At 44.7% G+C, this 24,822-nt stretch overlaps 3 protein-coding genes across 6 annotated transcripts in view; 1 reads left to right on the top strand and 2 right to left on the bottom strand.

The window, feature by feature from the left end:
- The first annotated feature begins 1,235 nt into the window (after positions 1 to 1,235).
- Positions 1,236 to 13,003, top strand: si:dkey-72l14.3 (Glyco_hydro_56 domain-containing protein). Its single transcript, XM_057041081.1, is given in 8 exon segments — positions 1,236 to 1,872; positions 7,427 to 8,073; positions 9,578 to 9,724; positions 9,726 to 9,827; positions 10,046 to 10,192; positions 10,363 to 10,449; positions 10,624 to 10,818; positions 12,188 to 13,003. Coding segments are annotated over 7 exon segments (1,626 nt in total). The 5' UTR covers positions 1,236 to 1,872; positions 7,427 to 7,482; the 3' UTR covers positions 12,545 to 13,003.
- Positions 13,004 to 13,675: 672 nt separating this feature from the next.
- On the bottom strand, positions 13,676 to 19,353 carry borcs6 (BLOC-1 related complex subunit 6). Of its 3 annotated transcripts, none has more exons than XM_057041082.1 (7): positions 19,199 to 19,353; positions 17,908 to 18,449; positions 17,420 to 17,606; positions 17,081 to 17,263; positions 15,880 to 16,046; positions 15,725 to 15,808; positions 13,676 to 15,542 (listed from the first exon to the last, which is right to left on the bottom strand). In XM_057041082.1, the coding sequence occupies exons 2-7, from the start codon at positions 18,436 to 18,438 to the stop codon at positions 15,417 to 15,419; spliced, it is 1,278 nt and encodes a 425-aa protein (XP_056897062.1). In that variant the 5' UTR covers positions 18,439 to 18,449; positions 19,199 to 19,353; the 3' UTR covers positions 13,676 to 15,416. The 3 variants fall into 3 exon arrangements, with proteins under 3 accessions (XP_056897062.1, XP_056897063.1, XP_056897064.1); XM_057041083.1 differs by having other exon boundaries at positions 17,908 to 18,452; positions 19,199 to 19,299; XM_057041084.1 differs by lacking the exon at positions 19,199 to 19,353 and adding an exon at positions 18,987 to 19,140.
- A 2,135-nt stretch (positions 19,354 to 21,488) lies between these two features.
- sema3h (sema domain, immunoglobulin domain (Ig), short basic domain, secreted, (semaphorin) 3H) overlaps positions 21,489 to 24,822 on the bottom strand; it is a 38,097-nt gene continuing 34,763 nt past the window's right edge. For both annotated transcript variants that reach the window (XM_057039926.1, XM_057039927.1), the window contains exon 18: positions 21,489 to 24,819. In XM_057039926.1, the coding sequence (XP_056895906.1) occupies positions 24,352 to 24,819 (468 nt within the window). In that variant the 3' untranslated portion in view covers positions 21,489 to 24,351. The remainder of the gene's footprint in view (positions 24,820 to 24,822) is intronic.

The following is a 24,822-nucleotide window of genomic DNA, read 5'->3' as shown; positions in this document are numbered from 1 at the left end:
ACAGCTTCACTGAATTTACTACATTACTACTCCAATCTAACTATCTCCCCATAATCTGGTCAACACCTGAGTGCCATGGTTCCCCACCATCCGCAAAGAACTCAACATTACCCATATCCTCCGCTACGCCCGTCGACGTTCACTCCTCAGCCAAATCCGACTACACTCAACTCATCTCTTCCAATACAGGGAATACAAGGCCTCTGTTGTCACTGCTCAACAACACCCCCCCCCCCCCCCATCCACCCACCCACCTCCTCTCCAACTCATTCTGCTTCTGATTGATGTCGTTCCTGACTGAGAAATACAAAATTCGCCAACAGCTGTCCATGACCCAAGTCAAATGATCTCCGGCTGCACTTGCTTCATCAGACACTTCTCCCTAGGGCTCAGTTCCAGGGCCCCTCCTCTTCCTCATCTATAACCTTCCCCTGTGGCTATATTTTCCACAAACACATCAGCTTTATTGTTAGGCAGATAACACCCAGCTCTACCTCTCCACCAAGCCTACTTCCCCACCTCCCTTCCTTCTTCATACCCCTCCCTCCTACCCCTGACCTGCTCCAAATCCACATATGTCTTGTTCTCTCTCCTCCTCTTCATAAATCCACCTTACTGTACGCCCTGCCCATCACTCCTCTCGTGGCCTCTACTCCTTCAGCTGCCCCCCCCCCCACTGCAACTCCCTACACCCCCCATATCAGGAAGATTACCTACATCACCATGTTCAAATCTGCTGTTAAAACCTCAATTTAATCTCATTGTGCTGCTATCTCTTTGTTCTTGAAGGAACTATGTGGGTTATTTTTATATTTATGGTTGTATTGTTATATGTTTTTGTTAATGATAACAACAAGAATAATAATGTACAAATCCCTAATTACCATGTTAGAACCTAGATCACATAGCAGATTTAGTTTCTATCTCAACTCCTGGGCACTCATGTGAAACAAAGGTCATTGGGTCAATCCCAGGCACCGGCAGTCTACATGTCAAAGTGTCAGTGAGCAAAATGTTGCTATTAATCTTAATTTTTTTTACTTATAGTAGAGGATCTTTTTTTTCCAGGTGAAACGTAAATTAAAGTAAAGCCCGGTGTGATTCTTCTGGAGACACATAAGGAGGGATTTAGCAGGGCTGAGGGAGAGGGGGAGGAGAGGGCAAGAGGTTCACGAGAAGGTAGACAAAATAAAAATCAACCAAAGTGGGGGACTGAGAGAAAAGGGCAAAGTGGGGGAAGAGCAAGGGGAGCAGGAGGAGCAGGAGGAGCAGGAGGAGCAGGAGGAGCAGGAGGAGCAGGACCGCTGCTGGGATGAAAGCGGTGGCCAAGAGGAAGAGGAAACAGGTGTGATCTTCCACAGCTTGGCTGTTTGTTTGGCCATGAGTGCCAGCGGCAGAGCAGAGGATTATGGGATTATGGTCAGTGTTGATGGTCATGTAAGCCATCATGGTCGAAACTGACCCCACTGATCTCCTCTGTGTAAGAAAGCTTAACCTGGCTAAATGCTAGGTGTCACACACCCACACACACATGCACACATACACGCACAGACACACACATGGTGGCACCTATCATTCCATCTCCCGGACAGACGCTCAGCTTCAGCCTTGCTTTCGATCTGCTTCTTGGTTTCCACCATTTCTCTCTTTGCTCTCTTTGGTCCTTCTCTCTCCGTCTTCCGGATGTTTCTGTCTGCTGTGTGTCATACATGCACAGTCTATCCATGCACTCACAAATCCATTCGGATTCTGTGATTTTTCGGGCTGGAAGGATAACGTTTGAAGCCGAAGACAGAGGGATAAAAGCAAGAAGCAGCCACTCGGATGGAATCCAGAGTGTGACGAGCAAACATTGGAACACCCCGGGCCTTGGTGAGTTCTGCACAAACCACAACCGTTTAAGTAGATTTGTCACAGCTGATACAAATGCATTAATGGTTTGTTTTAAGGTGTTCTTTATTATTCGGTGTAATCTGCTTGAAATCATCGAGCAGACTGGAAGAAATCAGGATTAGAAAGTACAAATGGTTCTTCGAGGGGCTTACCAGGAATTTAAAAATGTAATGTTTCATTAATCGGGAGCGAGGGAGATCTGCATGGAGCTGTTCAGTGGGGAAAAATCCATTTGTCTCACTTTTAATGAAATAAATGGAATATTAAGGGAGAAATAAAGAGAATTGCATGTTATTGCTTTGTGTTAGCACTGACAAACTTACAAAGACCTCCCAGTCTGCTCGCCTCTTCTCACAACAATGTTCTGTCACTGCTTTCATGGCTTCCTGGCTCTCAGCTTTGGACACAAAGGGTCATGACCTTTCTCACCCTCTTAAAATGAAACATAATATAATAAAAGTGGTCAACATTGACTTTTAATTTCATGCAGTCGAAGCTCCTCTCACTATTGTGGCAACAGTTCCACAATTCAAGCGCTGAAACCCCCCAAAACAAACTCCTACTCCTCCATCTAACTACCATCTACTGCTCTGTCTCCTCCTTTATTGGAATATGATTAAAATCTGATTTTTTTTTCAATCCGCAGTGAATAAATATGAAAAATTCGTGCTCTCGCTTCATTCTAAATGCAATACTCAGAGTGTTGAAAAACCCCAGGAACCGTAATTCTGGCAGCAGTAGAGGACAAATCTGCTTGGAAATCTAATAAAAAACACATTTTATCATTTATAATAAACACGCATGAATCAACAGCTGCAGTGTGAACATCTGCTGGAGTCCAAGTTGAAGATTTGCAACCCGCTTTTACTGAAGCGGAAAAAAGAAAAGACTGTTTATGATGAGAAAAATAGAAATGTGATTCTCTCAGTGGATTTCATTGCCATGCAGGCTCGGTCGGTTCTTGAGCGTCATAATTAAACAGAATGTAAAATCAGCCGCAGCAAATGAATAATGAAAATACAACCGTCCTGCATTATTTACGCACCATTAAAACAATATCAACATTTCACTTTGACCTGCTGTTAAACTCCATATTCCAGCACAAGTTCGTCATTACAAACAGACCCTCAGACCCCACATCTCCTGCTCATCCAGCTGGGGTGGGGGGTGGAGGTAATTTAAACTGGCCTCTTTGATGAGGATGATGACATGGAGGTGTGATGACAGCTGGACAAACATCTGGTGTCCTTCTCACTCTGGGCTTCCTGGGCTGACTGGTTGTGAGCAATAATGAGTGTTTTTACTGTAAATTCTATTAAAATGACAAGACTTCTGCGAGCTAATGTACAGTAGAACGCCTAATTGCTGACTTGCCGCAGCGGGGCCGCGCTGCTTCTTTTTCCGGCAGTGCATGGCGCTGACGCATGCATCGTGTTAATCTCAGCTGATTTCACATCCTGATTGGATCCTACAGGCATTTACTTTTGGTTCATTGAGCAGAGGCACAAACAGCAGCGTCTGAGAGCGCAGGAGGGTGAACCGCAGGATTAATATAGCCTCGGTAAAGAGACATCAATCATCTGCGATCCATAACTCAAGTACAGCTGCCCGAATGGGGGGAAATAAACAGCCTGTGTGCTGTAGAGCTCACAGCTTCTGCTGGCAAATATTAGGATCCGAATGCTAGAGTGAGGAAATGGAGTTTCCGCTTAAAGATTAAAATCGGACAAAATTCGAAAAGCCAAAACTGTTGCTGGATTTGTTAATTCTGGCTAAAGGACACTGTTGATCTAATTCCCAATTATGAGAAAGATGAATTTGATCAACATATTTTTGCACACATTTGCTGGTTGGAGGCTTGCAAAAGAATGGTGCACAGGCCAGATTTAAATGTATTCCTTCCAAATATTCATAGATATTCACATTTAAATGAGGAATGGGGGTTGCCCTCTGGTCTGTGTTTTATTTTTTTATGGATCAGAAAATGAAAAAAAAGCACAAAGTAACAGAACACCACAGTCCTCATTCCTTTGTTGTTAGTTATTGTTACGCATCTTGTAAACCTTCTCCCACCGTGGATAATTTTAAAAAGAGCAGCAGAACAGTAAGAGGGAGGAGAGGACTCAGGAGAAAAAGAGGAGACATCACCTCCGACCACCTGCGTCGACGACTCTCATGGCGACGTCCACACGTTTTAAACGTTGGTCGATTTTGGCTCCGTACACACAGCAAATGTGCGGAATTCCTCTGAACATTATTTCTGTCTCCTCTTGAGCATTAATCCCACCACGACGTTTTCTTCTCGTTTCTTCAAACAGTTTATTTGAAGTCTAAAATGATTCCCATTAAAGCTGCCTCCATTCGCAGCTATCAGTTATTCCGGGTTATCTGCATGATAATTGCCAGAAATGATCATGTTCAGCTCCAGTTCCCCTTTTCTCCTCTCAAAGATTGTTCACAAGTGAGACAAAGGGACGTTCTTTTGGATGCAACTTAAGTGATTAAACAGCGGAATATTCAATGCTGGTCTGATGGGCCACATCACGCAGCTCATTATCTGATTTTTAAAAGGCATCCTCGGAACAAATGTGTTATAAATAGTGCTGATAATGAGCTGTGGGGGTGGTGGGCACAGGATGAGTCTGTCCAGACACAAGAGTAAACACAGACCAGGAGCTTCTTCTCAACAGATTAGCCTCTTCTCACGTTAACCATTCACCGACAGCAGCGGCGAGCGGCGGATTATTGCACACACGAGGTTACAGCTAAGAAAAAAGACACATTTACAGACACATTTTAAAGCTTGGAAACAGATAAAACACATTAATTACTGGCATTATAGTGTCTTAGAGAATATATACTCCTTTTTTTCTCCTGACACAAAGCAAATAAGTAAAATACATTATTCAATGGCTCCAAATGTATTATAGCAATGAAAGGAACAGGACATAAACAAAACCCCTCCATTTCATGTTCAATGTGCATTTCAACGTGGCAGCTCGCAAACACTGACTGATTATGAGCACCTTCTGATGACCTCTAACCTCCTTAGTATTAGTGGCTTACATGGTGGGTCATCTGGAGGCTTATCTCCCTCCGGAAGACTGTAGAAAAGAACTTCAGTTAAATCCGTAAAATCAACTGAGGCGGCGATCGGATTGGCGGCTTTAGTTTTTAATCTAACGCGTGTTCGTATCGACAGGTAACGTGCAAACCTGTCGATCGCTGTGTCCACGAAACAGGAAACAATTCATGCTGGAATCAAACGGTGTCATTTTGCTTCGTTATAAGTGAATAATTAAGTGCTGTGTGGGCGTGGCCTGGTGCCACTTGACAGACTGCACTAAAAGCTAATTAGCCAGGCTAAGTGGACACACCGTGAGGGCACAGAACAACGTTACAGCACACGCTGAAGATGTCTGGTCCTCAATGGGACAGTGCAAAGGATGGCTTTCTACTGCAGATCCTACCAGAGGCCCTGCAGATAAGGCAGAATCCACTGGAGGGTGGAGCTTTCAGGGGTGCCAAACAAGCAGGCAGCCTCAAAGCCTTTTAGTAAAAGCTGAAAAACAAAACTACAAAAAGAGAGATTTGGAGACTGGGAGAGGGCGTCAATCATCTCATGGCTACAGATTGTCGTGTGACTTCTAAAGTCCGTAAGTGCATGACATTTTGACAACGTTTCAACCCCTTTACAAAGGTTCAGCTTCTTCTGCGCTGAGTTTCTCTTGCCAACAAGCAAAGGGTGCAGCTTTTTCATTAAAATGCGCCAACTTTCCTGCAAAGGAACCCATTAAAATCCCACCATTTATTGACAGAAGGAACAGGACACAACAGAGCGCTCAATAGGGCTGTAATCAATACAGCATGTTAAAAAACCAACAGAATAAATCCTGGAGGCGTGAGTGGAGCCATGACGGGGAGATAAAGCTGACTCTTTTGTTTATTAAATAACATCAAGTGGGGGTTTTTTGTAGGTTCTTGGGCTTAATCCAAATGGACAAATGGGAGTTTCACTCCCCACGAGAGGATTAAAAAAAAGGTATTGGAGGACAGGAAGAGTTGGACAGTCGAAACTACATCATGTTTTTCCTAAATGTAGGCACATAAATCCTATAAATAATGCCAAAACAAACACATCATATACTCATGTTTGTTTACTCTCCTGTTTTCTGTGATAACAGCTAGTTTATTCATGCAAATACTTTCATACACAATAGGTTAGAATTACAGAAAAGTCTAAAAAAAAAAGAAGGGGCAGCTTGGCCATGTTTCCAAGGCAACATTTATATACAACCTGTTTATATCCCCTACTACACAAAAGGTAGATATAGTTGTTTATCATTATTATTAGTAGTAGTAGTAGTAGTAATATTATTATTATTATTATTACCTCACTCACAATTGAACCATTTAGCTCTTTATCTGAGACCTTTTCTCCCCGGCAGCTAACTCCTCGTTATGGATGTTACGTTTCATCTCACGTGTGCTGAACTTTATTAAAAAGTCTTTTTTTCCCACCTCTATCTATTAATTCCAGCTAAATCACAATGCAGGGAACACAACAAACGTGCTTTATGTGTCAGAACCTCTCCCAGGGTGTAATCTGTTCAAATCCAAGAGGCACCGGGAGACGAGGAGTTCTCCTAAAACATTATTAGTCACCTGAGCGTCTAGAACTCTGTTTCCTATTTTTCGAATCAAACTGCGCCCGCGGTGCAGCCTAATCGCCGCACGGCTTCACTGCTATAAAAGAGGTGCGATGCTCAGTGGAATAAAGCAAAGCTCAAAGCTTCGCAGGCTGCAGGAATCGCTGCAGCGCTCACCTTCAAAGGGTCCGTCTGTCTTTTCCTTTTGCCTCTGCTGAGATTTAGGCACCAAATTATTGATGCATCGACCCATAAGTGGTTCTTTAGAACTGGAAGTCAACTGACAAGCAGAAAAGTTCCAAGCAGAATTGACTGCTGCTGTCTTGTCCAATACTGAAATCAGAATTCTCCCATGTTTGCTGGGATTTTGGGGTTTGATTTTCACAAGAAAAATCCCTGAGACTTTAGTGAAAACTATTGCATTATGATACCATGGTTGTGGAGATTATCCATTTATTTTAACAAAAGATGAAAGTGTATATGAGCAAACAGCGTTCATAGACAGTGGGGGACATTTTGTCCTTATTTAGTGGGCACCAATTCTACTTCAGTGTATCAAACGGTGGGTATTTGCTTTAGATCGGAGGGGAGTCCACGCGGATTAGCGCCGGAATCAAAGTGAGCGGTGTAGTCTGCTCACTGATCTTATAAATTACTAACTACGCCGGATTACTTAATCACATGCGTAACTGAAGGCAACCTTGAATAAAACCGGTAATCTGTCACGGATGTTGCTGCATCCACCCTAAACATCAGATTAAGGAACGGAGGTGAAGGAGGTAAAATCCTCTGACAGGATGGCTTCCGTAAATACGATGTTGAGCTTAATAACATGCTCATGATGTAATATCTGAAGTCTTCTGGTTCCTGATGTGTGTTGACAGGAACATGATTGACTGTGAAGGCCTGAAGGGGTGAGAGCCTTAGGGTCGCCACTTCAATGGCGTGGACCGAGAAACCATCGCATCTACACACAAAGCCAGAGCCAAAACTGACCCTCGACAGTCTCGGGACTCATTCCCTGTCGCCGGCCACCCTGCAGGTCTTCCTCTCCCTCCTCCTCTTGCTCGTTGCCTTCGCGGACCTCTGCTTTGCCGGCCCAGCTCAGCCGGCTCGCCCCCCTCTCCTGTCCGGGCAGCCTTTCATCATCTTCTGGGGCATCCTGGATTCCTCCTGCTCCGGTCGGCCAGATCCCAGATCCTTTGGCATGGAACCAGAGGGACGAGTGGCTGTGTTCTATGAGGACACCCTGGGGAACTACCCTTATTTTGTCAGCAAAGACGTACCCGTCAATGGGGGTCTACCGCAGCACACACGGCTGGACACCCACCTTCAAAAGACACAGCAGGACTTGGAGGCAGCTCTACCTGCCCCGAGGTATCTCGGGCTGGGGGTTGTGCGCTGGGGGGAGTGGCTCCCCCAGTGGTCAAGGAACCGAGCAAAACAGGCAATGTATCTGGAGGAATCGCGGAAGCTACTGAGGACTTTCTTTCCAAGCTGGAGTCAAGAGGAGGTGGAGAAGTGGTCAAAGGTAAAACTCCTGCTGAATGAACATTGTTTTATTGAGCTCAACCAAAGCAAATACACAAGTAGAGAACTACCATAACCAGGACGGTAAATATTCCCATCCATACGTCTTCCTCCGCTTCTCCTTTAACGGGGAATCATCGAAAATATTTGCGAGAATTTATTACTGTAAAGAAAAAAGCGACTGCGCTGATATCTGTGCATCTTAAATCTTAAATCCAGCAATATTTAGTGCTCATCTAGACTGACAGATTCGATTTTTAGCCTTCTGAAAATTTCCTGACATGTTTCTAATCTTGCTAACAAATGTTGCACTACCACCGAACATCGATAGGGGGCAGCGTTGACAGGTCTAACCAGTGGGGAAATGGTGAAAGCTTATTATATTATTTAAGACAGTTTATTTCAATACTGCACACATATCTGTGATGCTGCAAGCTAAGGGCATGTGTGACATCATTACCACAATTCATGAACTATTTTCAACAGGAGGAAGACATTTTAAATTTGGCCATTTTGGACAGGCCATATTTAGAATTGGGAAAGATTTTGCCCATATTGGCATTCTGGATAGTCACCACAGATCGAGTATCTGTGGTGAATAGGTACAGACCAGCACCAACAGGAGGTTGAGCATGTCTGGCATGTATAAAAGCTTTAAATGGAGGACCGCTGTCATTGAAAAGGTACCAGTTTAACAACTGTGAGGAAGGAAGCTGGCGAGGCACTAATGGCTCAGTAGGAGGCAAAAAAACCCAAAATTTAAAATAGTGAATTATGAGCTCATGTATTTCCTTTTCAGTTGATGAATTGATTTTGTTAACCAGAATAGTTATTTGCTTATGACAGAGGTTTGTTTTATTATTGTAGCATTTCAGTGTGGGAAAAAAAACTTGGCCTGAAATTGTTTTGGTTTTTTTAAGACTCACACATTACTGCAAGACACCATCATTTATGCCTTCCTAACGGGGCAGCTTATTAAATAATAACATGATACTGACTGACAATGGAAATGCCAGAGCTCACGTTAGATCCGCGCCTGGCAGCTCGCTTTCATTTAGCCATTTTGATCACGAAGGCAACATAACGGGCCATCCAGTTGCACCCGCCCGATGAAAGCAAAGAGGCAGCGGCACCGAGGGAAAAAGGCACAATTCTCAATCTGTCTGTTCCTTCGGCAGCGCAGGCGCCAGCGTGGATCCGCGGTTAGACTGCAGATATTTCAGCGCCGCGGGCGCAAAGGTGGTGACTCACGTAAGAGATCAATGAGTCAGAAAGACGAGATTACCATATTCAACCCAACAACCTCAGGGGGGTGAGAAGGGTACGGCAGGCCCACACCCTCATATCCTCCACCGCACGTGCCTGCGTTCTAAAGATGGAGGGACCCCCAGCTGGGAAGCCTCCCGGCTCTGTTGGTGGATTAAACTTTGTTACCATTTCCACACGCAAAAGTTTCTAAAATATCGAAAGGTGCTCACCTCATCTCATTTGTGACCCTCTCACAGGTGGACTTTGAGGCAGCGGCGCAGTCATTAATGATGGAGACTCTACGGGAGGTCAAAAGGCTGAGGCCCAAGGCATTATGGGGGGTTTCCCCTTACCCCAGCTGCTACAGCGGCGACCCCTCCCAAACAACGCTGGCTAATTACACACGGTCAGTGCGGCGCCGCCGAGATGGCGCTCAACGACGAGCTGCTGTGGTTGTGGAAACGCTGCTCTGCCCTCTACCCTCTCCTCAATCTGGAGAAGGTGCAGGTGGGTCATACTGCCTCGTGCATCCTCCTTTCAGGTTTACAGATTCAGGGGACACAGCTGGATGCGAGAAGCAACCAAAGAAGGGAGAGAAAATGAGTGGGAGGGCCGTAAATGTTAGAGGAAAGCCGCGCTCAGATGTCTGAGCATTCCAGACACAAGCAAGATTATTTCCTGCCCTGCCACCCCTGATAAGGTACATGTCGCCTCATCTCCTGCAGAGCGGCAGCGCAGACGCTCGGCTTTATTTGTCCAGTCAGATCAAAGAAGCCCTACGAGTATCGTCTCTGGCCAGCTCGGCCTTTGATCTTCCAGTTTTCCCACTGGTCAAGAGTTTCTACTCCTCGACGAACACCTTCCTGTCACAGGTGAGGACACATTCCCACAGGGAACAAGAAGAAAGGAAGTGGATTCAGGCACAACGGCGCCTGTCGTTGCATCATAGCTTCACATAGCTAAACTGCTGAACATTTGAGTCCAGTTTGTGGACTGTGGCTAAAAGACAGAAATGCTGATGTGTAATTAATGTTTTGCGTAGGCCGACCTGGTCAGCACTATTGGGGAGAGCGCTGCCATGGGAACAGCGGGAGTCGTCATCTGGGAGAAAAGTGAGACCAAGACAGAGGTATATGACTCAACTGCAGTCACCTTAACAGCGCTCGTCCTTAGTTACCGTTGGTGACAGTTTGCTGCTCCAGACAACACAGAGGAACGCATCAACAGCACAGGATGATTTCTTTAGGTTGAAATTGTTTATGATGAGTTTGTGACAATTTGACCTTTTGGTTTTGTCCGTCAGAGGGAATGTCAGGACCTGGCGGAGTTCGTGACTATGGTCTTGGGACCGTACTCCTCCAACGTGACGACGGCCGCTCGGCTCTGCTCGGCCTCTCTGTGCCAGGGAAAGGGTCGATGCGTCCGGCAAAATCCAAATAGCTCCGCCTACCTCCACCTCCCCACGCCCTCCGAGGCGGCGGAGAAGGCGACGGGAAAGGTGGGCGGATGGAATAAATGCAAATCCCTGCTTAGAGGACGTATAAAATGATAATTCTGTGGACAAGCAAACTCAGACAATAAGCTGTGTATGTGTGTTGACTCAGGCTTTAACCTTCTGTTATAATTAATGTGGCATCATCCACGGACTTAAGGTACAGTACAACAGTAGCCACGGTGACTTTATAAAGTTGTTAGATGGGAAGCAGCATATAATGTAGTTTACACATCCCAGAATGGCACGGTGGGCCCCTCACAGCAAAAAGGTCACGGGGTCAGATCCCCTTTTTCTATATCGAGTTCTCACGTTCTCCTTGGGTTCTCCAGGGCCTCCTCCTTTCTCCCACAGCTGACAGACATGAATTTGAGGGATAAGTGAAATAGCGATGCTAAATGAGCCGCAGAACTGAATGTCAGGTTTTAGGCTCCTTCTCTGTACCTTAGTCCAAGGATGAGTGCAGGACTTGTCCAGGGCGTACCCTGCCTCCCGCCCGAGGGCAGCTGGAATAGGCTCCATACTCCCATGCTACCCCCAGAGAGCGCCGCGGCAGACACGTGGCAGAGAGTTCCCAAAGGTGCAGAAAGTTAGAGCACCTCGCTTTGAGTCATGACTGACAAACTTCACCACAAAACAGGAAACGCAGGAGCCCGAGGAGCTTCCTTCTGTGTTTAGGATGTAAGAATGCAGAGAAGAAAAACAGCAGCTGAGACACAACAGAGGGAGAGGTGCTGGACTTTGATCATGCAGCACAGAACACAAGGACGGTGTTTCACTGGGAACGCTGCACAGCTCTGTACTGAGCCTGGGTATTATTCAGATCCCCTTAGAAACAGAGCAGCCTTGAAGAAGGCTTACACCTGTGAGCATGAGCCCAAATCATACATGTCGGAATTTTATGTGGATGTACAAACACAACAGTTGGGATGTTGGGAAGCTTTAAGAAGCTCAGGCCTGAGAAGATGGCGAAAAGTTTGTCGCTTTGGTGAGAAACTACGCAGGCAAACGAATTGGAAAAAGGTTTCTCAAAGCGCAGCCGCGAGGAAAACATGGAATCCTCCACGAGCGGTTCTGAATCTTTTGATATTCAGATGTCTTCATGCGTCATGAGGACAGGTTGTCCGAGCGGCTGTCTGTGCATCACGTAGACGTGGAAGACATCGGGCGGCGCCGCCGATGGATGCTGGCGCTTTAACAAGCTGCTGTCAGAACCTGGAAACAGTTGATGGGGAAGGTGGAACAACACCAGCAGATGTTAGATTTGGATTAATGTTTGCAGATCAGCATTTGTCCGCTCGTCTTTAACTGGCCTTGTAGAATAAACCAAAGGATCAGCACTGTTTCCATGTATTTACATCATTTTCTGTCTCAGCCAGAGGAGGAGAAAGCCACCGAGGAGCTGGAAGGCACCACGAATACAGCAGAGCCAGACCCAGCTGAGATCTGGAAGAAGGACTTCCAGTGCCAGTGGTACAAGACCGCAGACGGGGACGTTTCCGACCAGCTTTCCCCCAAAGATGGAGCAGCTGCCAGCGTTGGAGGGGAGCAAGTGGACGCGCTGAGGAGCACAACAGCGTCTAGCGTAGCTGCGACAAAAGCTGCCTCTGTGAGCGGAAGTCCTCAGCCTTCGCCGGCAGCACCGACAGACGGGGGTCCGAGACAGGTCGGCGCCCCGACCCTGACCGCTCTGGTGCTGCTGACGGCCGTAGGTCTGTGCGTAGAACCTTAAATTCTGAACAAATCAGCCTTCACCTGAAAAGTCAGTGCTGAAAATGCAAGACGACACCTTCAGAAGTGCCCTTGACACTTAAGACACTGGATCGCTGCTGGCGTGCTGCTTTGTAACTGGCTATAACCAGGAACCCGTCACTGACTGTGCCAAGAGACTGTTGTAGGAACACTAAACAGACGTGCGAAATCTGTCAAACTTCTCGAGGAAGGTTCCCTTTTTTTGCACATTTTTTATGCCTATACGTTCACTGGGCAGGGCTTTGCCAGGACGAACATTTCTGCATTCAAAAGTCTCAACAAAGTCTTTCAATTCTAGGTTGGACTTGCAGAAATCTGCGCTAAGAAGTAGCATCGACAGATAAAAATCTTGTTAAGAAAGTAAAAGTCAGCTGTTTTTTTTATATATATTTTACTTGAGATAATCCGAGAGCCGTCAAATAAAGTTTCAGCAGACGAACACGACTATGCCGCGTCTAAATGTCATATTGGACATTGTGCGCTTAAGGTGCCACTGTCGTACACGGAGAACAAACAGAAGAACACTGGCTGGTTTTCTATTTCGATGCTTCTTAAAGAAGGTCAAGCTTTTATCCATCTGCTTGATGGATTTCGGCGGAGCGCGGCAGGGGGACCAGAGCAAGTCTGGGGAGAGGCTGCAACATTTTGGCGAAGTCGACCAAGAACGTTGATTTGTGTGCGAACTTTATCTTTGTATGGTGTGACGCTTACAAAATAAAAGCATAGATTTAACGGCGCCATCCTGATTGTGTTTTTAATCCAATAACAAAACAGTGGAGTGGAGCAGCTGTAAATGAACAAAACCGACGCTAAAGACAGCCACTGCTCTTAGTTTAGCTGCCATCAGAACCCTCACCTCCTCACATTTATCCATCCTTTTACTATGAGATGTGTTTTGTTCCGCACTTTGATACTTTGTAATTGTAGAATGGCTACAAAATGGAGTGACAGTTGATTAAATTTCAGTGCAGCTCCAGGAAACGGGCAGGAATCAGCTTTGTTGTCATGTGCTCAAAGCTTCTATAACAATCAGTTTGGCTCTTGTGCTCATTCAAAGGTGAATGATCACTATTAACGCATAACCTTAACGCATATCCTCCAAGACACAATGCTTGTTGCAACTTATGTAAATTTATTTTCATTAAAATATACACACATGACAAGGGTATCTAAATCATTTTTAGTTACAGAAACAGATCATATGTACACAGGTGCATCTGATTTTACAACAGAAAATTATTATCATACATATTTATATCATAAACAGTAGATGTTCTGCCATGTTCCTCATCTGAAGCCTCCACAACATTTACATCTCTATGAACAGTAAAATTTAATGATCCTCTCTGAACAATTCCTCGCTTTCAAACTGTTTTCCTGCCAGCCCGGTTGAAGAGAAATTCGCTCTCAAACATTCTGTGATGCTGATGGAGTTTCTACCGTGGTGGTGAAGCACGTCCACAAACGCAGAGCTGCGTGGACACCTATTGACGAGGGCCTCGTGAAGCACACTTTTACCACAGCTCAGCGGTTGGTTTGCAAAATGAAATGGTCTGATCTCATTTAGAAAGGCATCGTCGCCCCAGCAGCACTGACGCGCCGACTGCATCAGGACATTAAAGAATTAAATTAAAGAATAGGTCTACAGCGCTAGCAGATTAATGACTGAAGGCCAATCATTTGTTCCATCGTGTAAAAGGCTGCTGTAGGTAAATGTTTGTCTGGTGAAAGCAGTGAAGCAGCGACAGACCACACGGCCGTTAGACAGCTGTTTTGGGGATTTTTGGACAACAATAAGGTTTAGTGGCCTTTAACTTCCAATCTACTTTATTTCATTTAAATGTATTATAACAGGCAGAGTGAAGACAGAAAGACATTGAATGACTGTTCAAAGTCGGGTTGGGGGGTTCTGCTTTTCTTGCTGGGCTTGGGCGATCTTTAAGAGTTCCCATTCCTACTTTTCATCGATAGGCTGCATATGACACTTTTCAGTTCGGATCCCGAAAACATTTTGTGCTGAGAACATCACAGGCTGCACCAACGCAGATGAAGAAATCGAGATTTTGCACCTAGTGGCACATGCTTCATTGGTGGCTTTAAATGACAGAGGCACACATGAATGGATGGACAATTTGACAGAGCGGGAACAGAAAAATGGCTCATTAGTTCACAGGCGTCGAGAAGAAAAAGCACGCGTGATTACAAAACGAAATAAATAAACATACATAAACGAAACACAGTGCTCCTTCTCCAATCATTCAGCCGACAATAAAAGAATTGGATCTTCATTGCATAAGATTAAAAAATAGACTCTCTGTTCCTGTGCAAAAATCGGTCTGTTCATGCTGTCTCTCCATGAGCAAACAGAGAAACATCGCCCCCTGTGGTTCAAAAACGGTAGTGCAGGCTGAACTAAGCGAGCTGGACGGATGATAAAACACTCCAGAAGAAGAGAACCTGTCATGCGAGAAGTACATGTACACACACGAGCAACGACTTGCATGTTCAGTAATGAGTGACTCCCCCAAAAGAGGTTTATTTGGTTAGTTTTCAATTCAAATTGGTTAGATGGAGTGAAGAAACTTTAAAACCAAAAGGAAGAACATTGAGGTTCCATTGAAATCTCACCACGCAGACATCTTTAACGGATGGTCGAGCGGAGGGACCATGAACGTCGATCATTGAGCATGCTCAGTAGCAGTAGTCCCGGGGGATCCAGAGGTGCGCTTTGCTGCAGTGTGTGAGCGATGTGTGTGTGTGTATGTGTGTGTGCCACCTGTGCAAAGGTGTTCACATAAAGACAGCCTTGTCCTCGATGCTCCATGTTGCATGTTTGGGCACGGGGGGTCGGGTTACTTGCACAGGGCCTCCAGAGCATCCAGAGTGCGCTTGACATCCCGGATCTGTGCGGCCAGCGTGTGTATGGGCTGCATGGAGCGATCCAGCTCCTCGCAGCGGGCCATCAGAGTGTACATGCCCTGTGGGAGCCAAAACATAAGGCGTGCACCAAGAAAGATGTAGCCAAATGAAATAAATGCAATAATGGCAAAACAAGGCTATAAAGCACCACTGCACTCGGCTGCACGCTGTGTTCTCCAACTCTTTTAAGAACAAAGCTAAAGTGCCCTGGGGACATGAAAATGACTTTATACGTTTGTACCTTTATACTCATGTCCACAGACTCCCCCAGGCTGTCCACGGAGTCTCTGTAGGTCTGGATGTAGCCCACGCTCAGAGCTGTCATCTGGATACAAACACATTCATCCATCAGACCGACAAATCCGAGGTTTTGTTGAAGGAGGACGTGGGACTCACGTTCTGGATGGTTCCGTTGAGGCTGCGCATCATCATCTCCACACGGTGAGCCACTTCCTGCGTGTGTTTCTGCAGATCCAAAAGAACTGTAGGATCGATGGGAGGGATGTCTGCTGGTCTCCGCGTGGGGCCTCGGCTTCTGTAGATCGGACCTGAACCTGAGTCGGCTGGTGAGAAGACAAGTAAATTTAGATGGAAGTAAAATATATTTCTGTCATCAACAAACTCTGTTTGAGACTGGAACATGTAAAACAATCCTAAGCACAAGGACCCAGAAGGACTTTCTTTTCTTTGAAAAGTTACTTTGAATTGAAGTAAACATGGCTGAATCACCTGTAACCAGACCCGCTAAAGCTACCGTCATCAAGAGCATGTTTCATAATAAAAAATAAACTGCATCAGCCACAATAAAGGAGAGGAAATATTTATATCCTGCCAGGCTAACGCAGGACGGCCGTTATAAATCCTTCTGCTGGGAGAAAAGTGACTCAGCCATTGTAACTGAATCAGCAGGGAGCTGCCACAGAGGCTGTATCGACTGTGCTCCGCGGCTTAAACCGGACCGGATCAGCTGACGCTCGATTCTAGGAGGATTTTTTTCCTCAGCGTGAGGCGTTGGAGCGGTGATAGATTGCTGCTAATGAACAGGCTGCGGTAAACCATACTGAACGTTCGGTGTAGGAATGATCCTCCAGAAACCATGTCAGGTTCTGTGAGCTCGAGCTGCTGTGGGTTCGATCCAATGCTCAGTTAAAATGAAAAAAAGGGTAAGATGAGGATGTCAAAGACAAGAAAAGCTCACAATTAAGATCCAGATTAAATTTGGTTCAATCTGGGTCCTTCCCACCTTTTTCTGGACTGAACGTGAGCCTGAATAAGTGGTGAGTGTGTTCTACTGGGCCCATTGCAGGAGAGCCAGGCTGTGAACGCACCTGCAGGTCAACAAGCCCGTTTCAGGCAAAACAAATGTTATTTACCTGCTGAAACGGCATTTCTGACACATCTTTATGGACAGTCAGTATGAAGCAGACCTACTGGTACCTACCTAATGTTTGGAACCCTTCTGCTCTTAAATACCATCATCATACACCATCATTTTGGCTGTGGCAGTGTTTTTTGTTGAAAAATATTCATTCTTCTGACTTCCAAGAATAAAGAGGGACATCTACTGTAATGTGACGCTGCTCCATCCCATACTCACAGTCACTGCAGTCCAGACTGGGTTTTGAGCTCATCTTAATTTTCTGCTCCAAGTTCTTTGTGATGAAGTTGGTCAGGTCTCCTTCATGACTGACCGTCCCTTCCAGCTCCAGAGCAGAGGAGATCGTGGCCCGTCGGCCCTCTGACTGACCTCCTCTACCTCCTCCGCGGCTCCCAGCACCACCTGAGGAAGGCATGGAGACATTTTCAATCTTTTTTTCATATAATAAAAACAACAATAAGAACTTATGTTTAGAAAAAGATGTTATTGTGATGGGAGATTAAGAAGAGCTAAAATATGGCCAAAAATCGGTGGAAAATTAACTTGTTTCAGATGTACCTCCGCATGCTTGGCTGATTTCATCCAGACTCTTGCTGTCCTGCATCCCCCGCCCGTTCCGTACCCAGACCTGAGCCATGACGTGTGGGGGGCATTGACAGTCATCCGTGGGCAGAGGAGGCGTTGAAGGCGAGGTAGAGGAGGTGGTACTGGGACCTGGGGCAGATGAGGAGTAGTGCTGTAAAGGCTGAAAGGCAGTAGAGAAAAATAATGGAGGGAAGGAAATGAGTTCATGTCTAATCACATTCTGATGAAATCACACTGACAAACACAATTTTCATCTCCTCTATTTCGTAATCCCAGTGATTGAAGAAAGCCTCAGTACAGATACTATCGTATAAAAATAACTGAATTGATGGCTGATGAGAGCTAACTGTCATTGTCTTTATTACACATCAGCATTATTGCATTTGCTGAAGTTGGCTTGTGACGTCCTGTGCTCTGATACACATAATGTAATAAACAGGAAGTAATTACAGTTCACCCACCCCTGCTTCCGTCCTTCCTCCTGCATACGGTTGAATCCACTTATTGTCATTCTTTTCATCCTCCTCCTCATCTTGTTTCTCTTTCTCTCCACCGTCGTCCTCTTCCTCTGGCCCCTCAGTGCTTTCCTGTAGCTTCTCTGCCCCCATTTGTTGTCTGTTTGATGAGGCCTGACCCCCTCGTTGATGTGAGTGTGCAGGGTCCCTCAGCGCTGCACCGGGACACTCAGCAGCATCAGAGTCGTCTGGAACGTCTCTGGAGCGCGTTTCAGAGTCATCTATTACACGGGAAGTGAGCGAGGCTGAACCAGAAGTTCTCTGATGATTGTACACTTCCAAGTGGTCGTCACCATCGTAAACGCTGCTCTCAGCATCGACGTAAGTGTCCTCAAACTGATCTTCAGGACGGGGCACTCGGCTCCCTCCACGTTTCACTGAGGCTGGAATTTGAGGTCCGTTCCCGGATGAGACAGGCGTCACATCCCCGTTGGCAGTTTCTGGCACTTCTGTGCCAGTCACAGGGGAGAGACTCATCCCTCCACCTGCTGCTGGAGACAATTGGAATGTATCAAGGAAACCAGTAAAGATGCTGATGCTGCACATTCATGAAATAACACTTTACTGTTGCTATTGACCACAACGTTGAATTTCTTGATTAAATGTAAAACTATATAACCATGTCCACAGGAAAAAACACCGAGACTGTGCTTTAAAAAGACAGAATGAGGGTTTTCAACTATATTCCCTCCTGTTTGTATCAACTGCTATACCTGAACTTATTGTTAATCCTGTGAACGAAGCACCTCGGAATAAATAAAAAGATATAAAAAAAACAAACCCAAAAACCTTTGTCTCAATGTCTTGTATCTGTGAATCGCGGATTTAAGCGTCGTTTTCGACGGAAACTATGCTCCTTAGCACGCTTTAGTACTGAACTTAGTTTAACACCTGCCTCCTGTCAGTTTTCAGGAATTACAAATCGCGAATGTGAATGGGGACAGGGATTTGCAGATATATATTGTTAAACAGTGTCTAATTATTGCATAACTGTAACAAAGACGTGAAGAAGACATGAAACTCGCCATTGAGGAAGTTGACGTTCTCCTGTCATTAGCCACCTAGCTAACTGACTGGACGTAGTATCTTGTTGAATTATTAGCTAGCTATCGGTAGGCCTTTAAAACAATAATTTACACCGACGACATCAAGCAGGGTAATCATGTAGCTCCTTAACTATTGGAAAACTTAAAATAAAAAATATCACAAAGCCGAATTTAAAGAAGAAAACGCTCACCAGTGTAGTTTCTATTCAGAAAATATAAGCAGATATCGGTTCCCACCTGGAAAACGCTCCCCACGAACACTAGCAGAATGATTCCGCTTTACAGAAGTTAATAAATAAAACTTCGAAAATTAAAATAATAAAAAATGAAAATTCAGTTACAAAAGTAGGTCATTACAATATTTTCGTTTCCATGGAAAAGAATGTCACCGACTTTCCGTAATAAACGTACTGAAACATTTTCTTCTAAAAGCATTTATATCTTTTTTGAATTATAATTTAAAACAAAATTTAGTATAGCAAGGCGTGGTGTTTACTGTCGCTTTTTTTAAAACCTAAATTCGCATTTTTAAAACAAAATACTTTATTATCCACAATATAGTGGCTCGTCCTTCATTGGTTTTCTCCTAGAGAGGGAGACAAACACCACATCTAAGTTCTTGGTCATGTTTTGGTGATTTCATAATGTAGATTGCAGTTTGAAAGGACTCCTTTTCATGTTAATGTTAGCAGCTAAACATGACATAGACACCCACCTGCAAAAATAACACAACAAATGATTTTTAGCAACATCATATGAAATAATGAGCAATTTCTTGCCCAAGCTTTTTCTTTAAAATGGTGCAAACAGGTGGAACATCTACAGTCAGCTAAGGCTGGAAGAGGCAGGATTAAAGCGCCATTGTCACCACATCTGAAGATCTACTAAAATTTTAAATCTACTCCATCCCATCCAGGCCAGCTGTTTCCCTCTCTCCTGATGGGGATTTGGCTGTTGTGTCTAAAGGTTCCCTTTTCTTTTACTGCCAATTCCTAAGAATCCCAACGAAAGACGGCCAGCCTAATTTAACAGAAGCATCTGTTAAAAATCAAAAAATATTGTGCAAACACAAAGTACCAGTGAATCATGCCCCTCCTCACACATAGACAAAATGCCAAAAATTATAATTGCAAATCACAAATTCCATGAATTTGTGAAAAACACATCCTCATTCTTTCAGAGAGTAAAATTGCATTCAGATGTTCCAAGGGCCATAATATGACATATAATGAATTTAAGCTTGATCTAGAACTTTCTTTTTTTAACCATTTGGCATTGTCCCAGCATTTGGTTTAAAATGACACTTTAGTGTGTTTCTGTAACTAAAAGCCATCCAAGAGGGTTTAAGTAAATGAGCACATCCTTAAAATCATCAAAGAAAAAAGTCAGAAAGCAGAAAGGACTAAATCTGTCTGGATTTGGATCTAAGTGGCGGTGGTGTCAACGGCCACCACTTCCTTTTTTGGAAATTTCTGAGTTGCTGCTCTCACAAGCTGCAAGAGTGAGGCAAAAACATCCGACTTGGGTCATATTTTACGTTTTTATTGAGAAACAAAGCTGAGAGATGCCTTCTCTTGCTCATTTGGTAATTATCTCTATTTCACCAAGACATTTTTAAGATCCCTCACACACACACACACACACACACACACACACACACACACACACACACACACACACACACACACACACACACACACACAACACACACACACACACTGGGACACTTGGCCCAAAACTCATTCTAATGAAAAGAGGCCTCGTGCACGAGGCTGCAGTGATATGATAGTATTATGGCATCATCTATAATCCTGGAGTTGAGGTCTCATTTTCCATGAAGGAAATGCAACTGATCATTCTTCATTTTGTTTTTTATTACCACCACGAGACTGTGATTATGCTTATATCAGCTTGTCCGACCAAAGCCTGTTACGTTCCAAAAAACTGTCCACGCAAAGCAGACAACAAAAGAGGAAACTGGTTGGAAAAAGCAAACGAGGGTTGGTGGTCACGGCGCTCGGCTGATGAACTGTATCACTGGCCCCATCCAACTGCTCAACGGGAGGTTAATAACGCAAAAAAACTGTAAACAAGAAGGAGTATGTGGTCAGACTGGCAGGATGATGGTTGGCCACCATTTTGGAATGAAGACACTGGTGGTCAAGATAAAATGTGGAGTGGAGATTGAGTTGTAACTGTAGCTGCACTGATTTTAAGGAGAGGGATGTTAAATATGTGAACTTAAATTCTTTGTGGGAAAGCGTGTGTGTTTTTGTGTGTGTGTGTGTTTGTGTTTGTGTGTGTGAGATGGATTTGCTTGAATGCACAGAAATGTAACACAAAAAGCATTTTTAAAGAACATTTAATGTTATTTTAAAAGGTTTCTGTTCACTCAAAGATTTCTTATTAAGTCAAAATGTTTGTTGTTTGAGTAATTATATAGTCTTTTTTTTTTTCCAAAATAACCCAGACACACACCGATTTGGAAGCAGACCTTTATACATATTTACAAACCCAACGTCTCCACACCAGAGATTTTGTCCGAGACGGTTTCATTCCGAATGCAAAGAGGCCATTCTGTAAATAAAACATCAACAAATATTGACACCAAGATACAAAAACGGCACGAGAGAGTCAAGCGAGGAGCAGCTCTTCGTCCATGAAAACGCCTCCTGCTGCTTGTTGCGTGTGGTCAGCATGAATCTACACACTATACACAGTTGTACATACACAATATGCCCAGAGATGGATTCTTTTTTTTTCATGGTTTTAGATTTTTGAGTTTGCAGAGACAAACTTCAGAGGACAGAGTTGAGATCAGCGGTCACCACCTGAAACATGTGTATTTGTTCAACCTGGCTTTTCTACTCAGTGAAGCTGTCGCCTGTAATCTGGTGGCTCAGCTGCCGACGTCGGCACAGTAAAAGTTTGCTCTTCATGTGACCTTAGTTTCACATTATGTTTAGCTGCAACGCCCCGTAAATATCTGAAAACACAACAGACCCTTGATTACATTTGGATTATACTGCCAGCTTCACACTCACCCACACTCCCTTTCATATTTGAAAGCTGTAACCAACGCACACTTTGAACATTCCCAGCCGAGCCCTCTCTCGTAAACTCCCCGACTCCAAAATCCCAGAAGCAGCCCGATACTTCACGGCCCTTTCATGTGGCCGGAGAGGCCAGCCCAGCGAGGCCCGTGCTGAATTTCTGTGGCCCGTCTCCGCTCTGAATCATTCCTCTTTTTTCCCTCATTCTGCTTTTAGCATCATAAGTGTTTCCGACTGGTGACTTCTCTGTTTGGCAGAGACTCTGATTTGGCATCTTCTCCTTCATCTGAGCTGCAGCGATCATCTGAAAAATGCTCAGACACACAGACACACATTGTGTTATTTTGTCTGAAATCTTGAGACCATTTCTGGACTCTTGTAAAAGTCTATTTTTTTCTCGGTTTCTCACTCTTTTTCTTGCATATAACACTTAAGATCAACAGCCATTATTCACCACCAATGTGAAATGTAATAAGATATTCTCTGGTCTGTGTTTAGTTCAGGTTTAACGTTTTCTGAAACATTTAGGTGCTGATGAGCCCCATAGGACAGATGGGAAAATGACAGACATGCATGCGTTTCAAAGTCTGAGCGCAATCATATGGGACATGCACATATTTCTGCTATATTCTGTCCACGTGGGCGATGAAGACCATTACAAGTTTCCATACACTGTCTCAAAATACATTAAACAAGCAGATTAAACAAATAAATACCAGTACAGATAAAGTTAAATACAGGACAAATACTGTGCGTTGAAAACGATCCGCGCCTTGCAGAGTCCGTTCGTCGGTTCCGTTTGGTTGTCCACATGCTCCACCTTGTAAAATAAGGGCTTCTATATTTTACATCAGGCCAGATTCATAATTTACAGCCAGATGTGATGTATTATTCCATTTCTTTAGCTGGGCTGGAGCCCTCGCGCTGTCATCCAAGTCCCATTTTTGATTTGCAGCCACAGATTGACAAACATGCATGTGCTGCACAGAGGCTCTTCCGTCCATTGTTCGGGCCTCCATCGATCGTCTCTGTTGTCCACATCATATCCAACAAGACCAACATTGTTTTAAATGAATCCTATTTTGACCAAAGACAGTACACTTGCTAAATGATGTGCAGATGTGTCCTACATAAACAAAATTCTTAAGCCTGTACACTCTTTATCCAAAACACTAGAGAAACACTCAAAATAGGATGGAGCAACCACTCTGATGTTCTAAAGTCCTGCAGATTTTCTACACCTGTACTGAGATCTCCCGTTGCTGTGTGACAGACCAGTGCCAGATATTTCTGGAAACTAAAACCAGTTGACTTCTGAACCTTGAGGAGAAGGTAATGGAAACTTCTGCCACAGCGTCTTCACCTCATCAAAGCTCTGCCTTCGCTCTCTTTGTTCTTTGTGGGGAGTCGGCGGTCCAACCCTGCCGACCTGACGAAACCAACCAAAGTCTGAAGGGGGGCCAGATTAGTGGAGGAGGATGCAGACGGCAGCTGTGCTGCCTAAATTTACGCCAAGCTCATAATTAATGCCTTCTGAGATTGTTTAATTCATCATCGCTGCTTTTAAATTGATATGCGCTTCATCACGGAGAATATTTTCTGTTTTGTTTCTTTCAGTTCTCCTCTGATGTGTTTAATCTGCAGCCAAATTAACAGCGTTTCCAAGATGAATTTTGAAAGCAGAACATGGTTCAGTTTGGAAACTGGTCCTTGCACCTGCAAAACCTCAAACTCCCGCTTAAGAAGTACGTTTACAGACTCAAGACTCAAGTGTTGCAAAATGAATTTGAAAGTGTGCCTGAAAGTTGGAAATCAGTCACAAGCATCTGTTCTGTCTACAGAAGAGTCTTCTTCACAAATAACAGCGTCCATTTCTAAAGAGTGAGCTGGTCCTTAAAATGATTGATATCTACATTTGGAAGAAGGAAGAGTGACCTTTGTTTTCCCTCTGTAGCTGCTCCAAATCACAATTCTCTGAAGCGTTTGTCACCACAGAATCAGCTGAATTAAATGATAACGACATGCTTTTCAGCCATAATTCAACATGCTACACAACATGAGGAGTTTGGCTTTTTTAATTGAGTCCATGTGAGAGTGTTTGCTGCTGTTATCCTCCACAAACGTGCTGTATTTGTACCTAATTAAAGGATGGCTTTTCTTCTTCAGTCTCAGTACATACAGTCCATATCTGTCCTCAGTGTATAAGTTAAGTGTGTATATGTGCGTGTATCTGTGTGTTTCGCCATAAATGTGTGTATCAGTGGAAATAAACTCTCTGTCCACGATCCAATTCAGGCACTCCTTGGTGCCCTCTGCTGTGGCTTGCTTCTGCTCTTCCTCCCCGCTGCTCTTCCTCCACCTCCACCTCCACCTCCTCGTGCTCTTCCGCCCTCATGCTTATGGCGCCCCCCCTTCTCTTTCTCTTTGTAGAACCCCATCGTGATGGCTCCGTGACGCCGCTGGTTCCGAGGGGGGCGGTATCCCAGTGCCTGACAGTGCTGGCCGATGTTTCCCGGGTGAATCAGCGCCATCACGTCTTCGTACCAGCGCTGGGTTCCAGTGCTCTGATGCAAAGATCCAGACCAGGAGGCCAGAAGACGGTCGGCCATGGGGCTCCAGACGGTGAGGCGGACGGTGACGGCAGTCCAGTGGTAACCGTGCTCCTCCACCTGGCAGTGGTAGACTCCGCCATGCGACAGCTCAGCCTGACGAATTAAAATGCCCCGCTCGATAACTACCAGCTGGTCACCTGTTACCACCTG

Source organism: Takifugu flavidus, chromosome 8 (assembly GCF_003711565.1).
Source record: "Takifugu flavidus isolate HTHZ2018 chromosome 8, ASM371156v2, whole genome shotgun sequence".
Classification (NCBI taxonomy): Eukaryota; Metazoa; Chordata; class Actinopteri; order Tetraodontiformes; family Tetraodontidae; genus Takifugu; species Takifugu flavidus.
The sequence above is the reverse complement of the archived record's forward strand: the minus strand, read 5'-3'. Positions and strand labels throughout refer to the sequence as shown.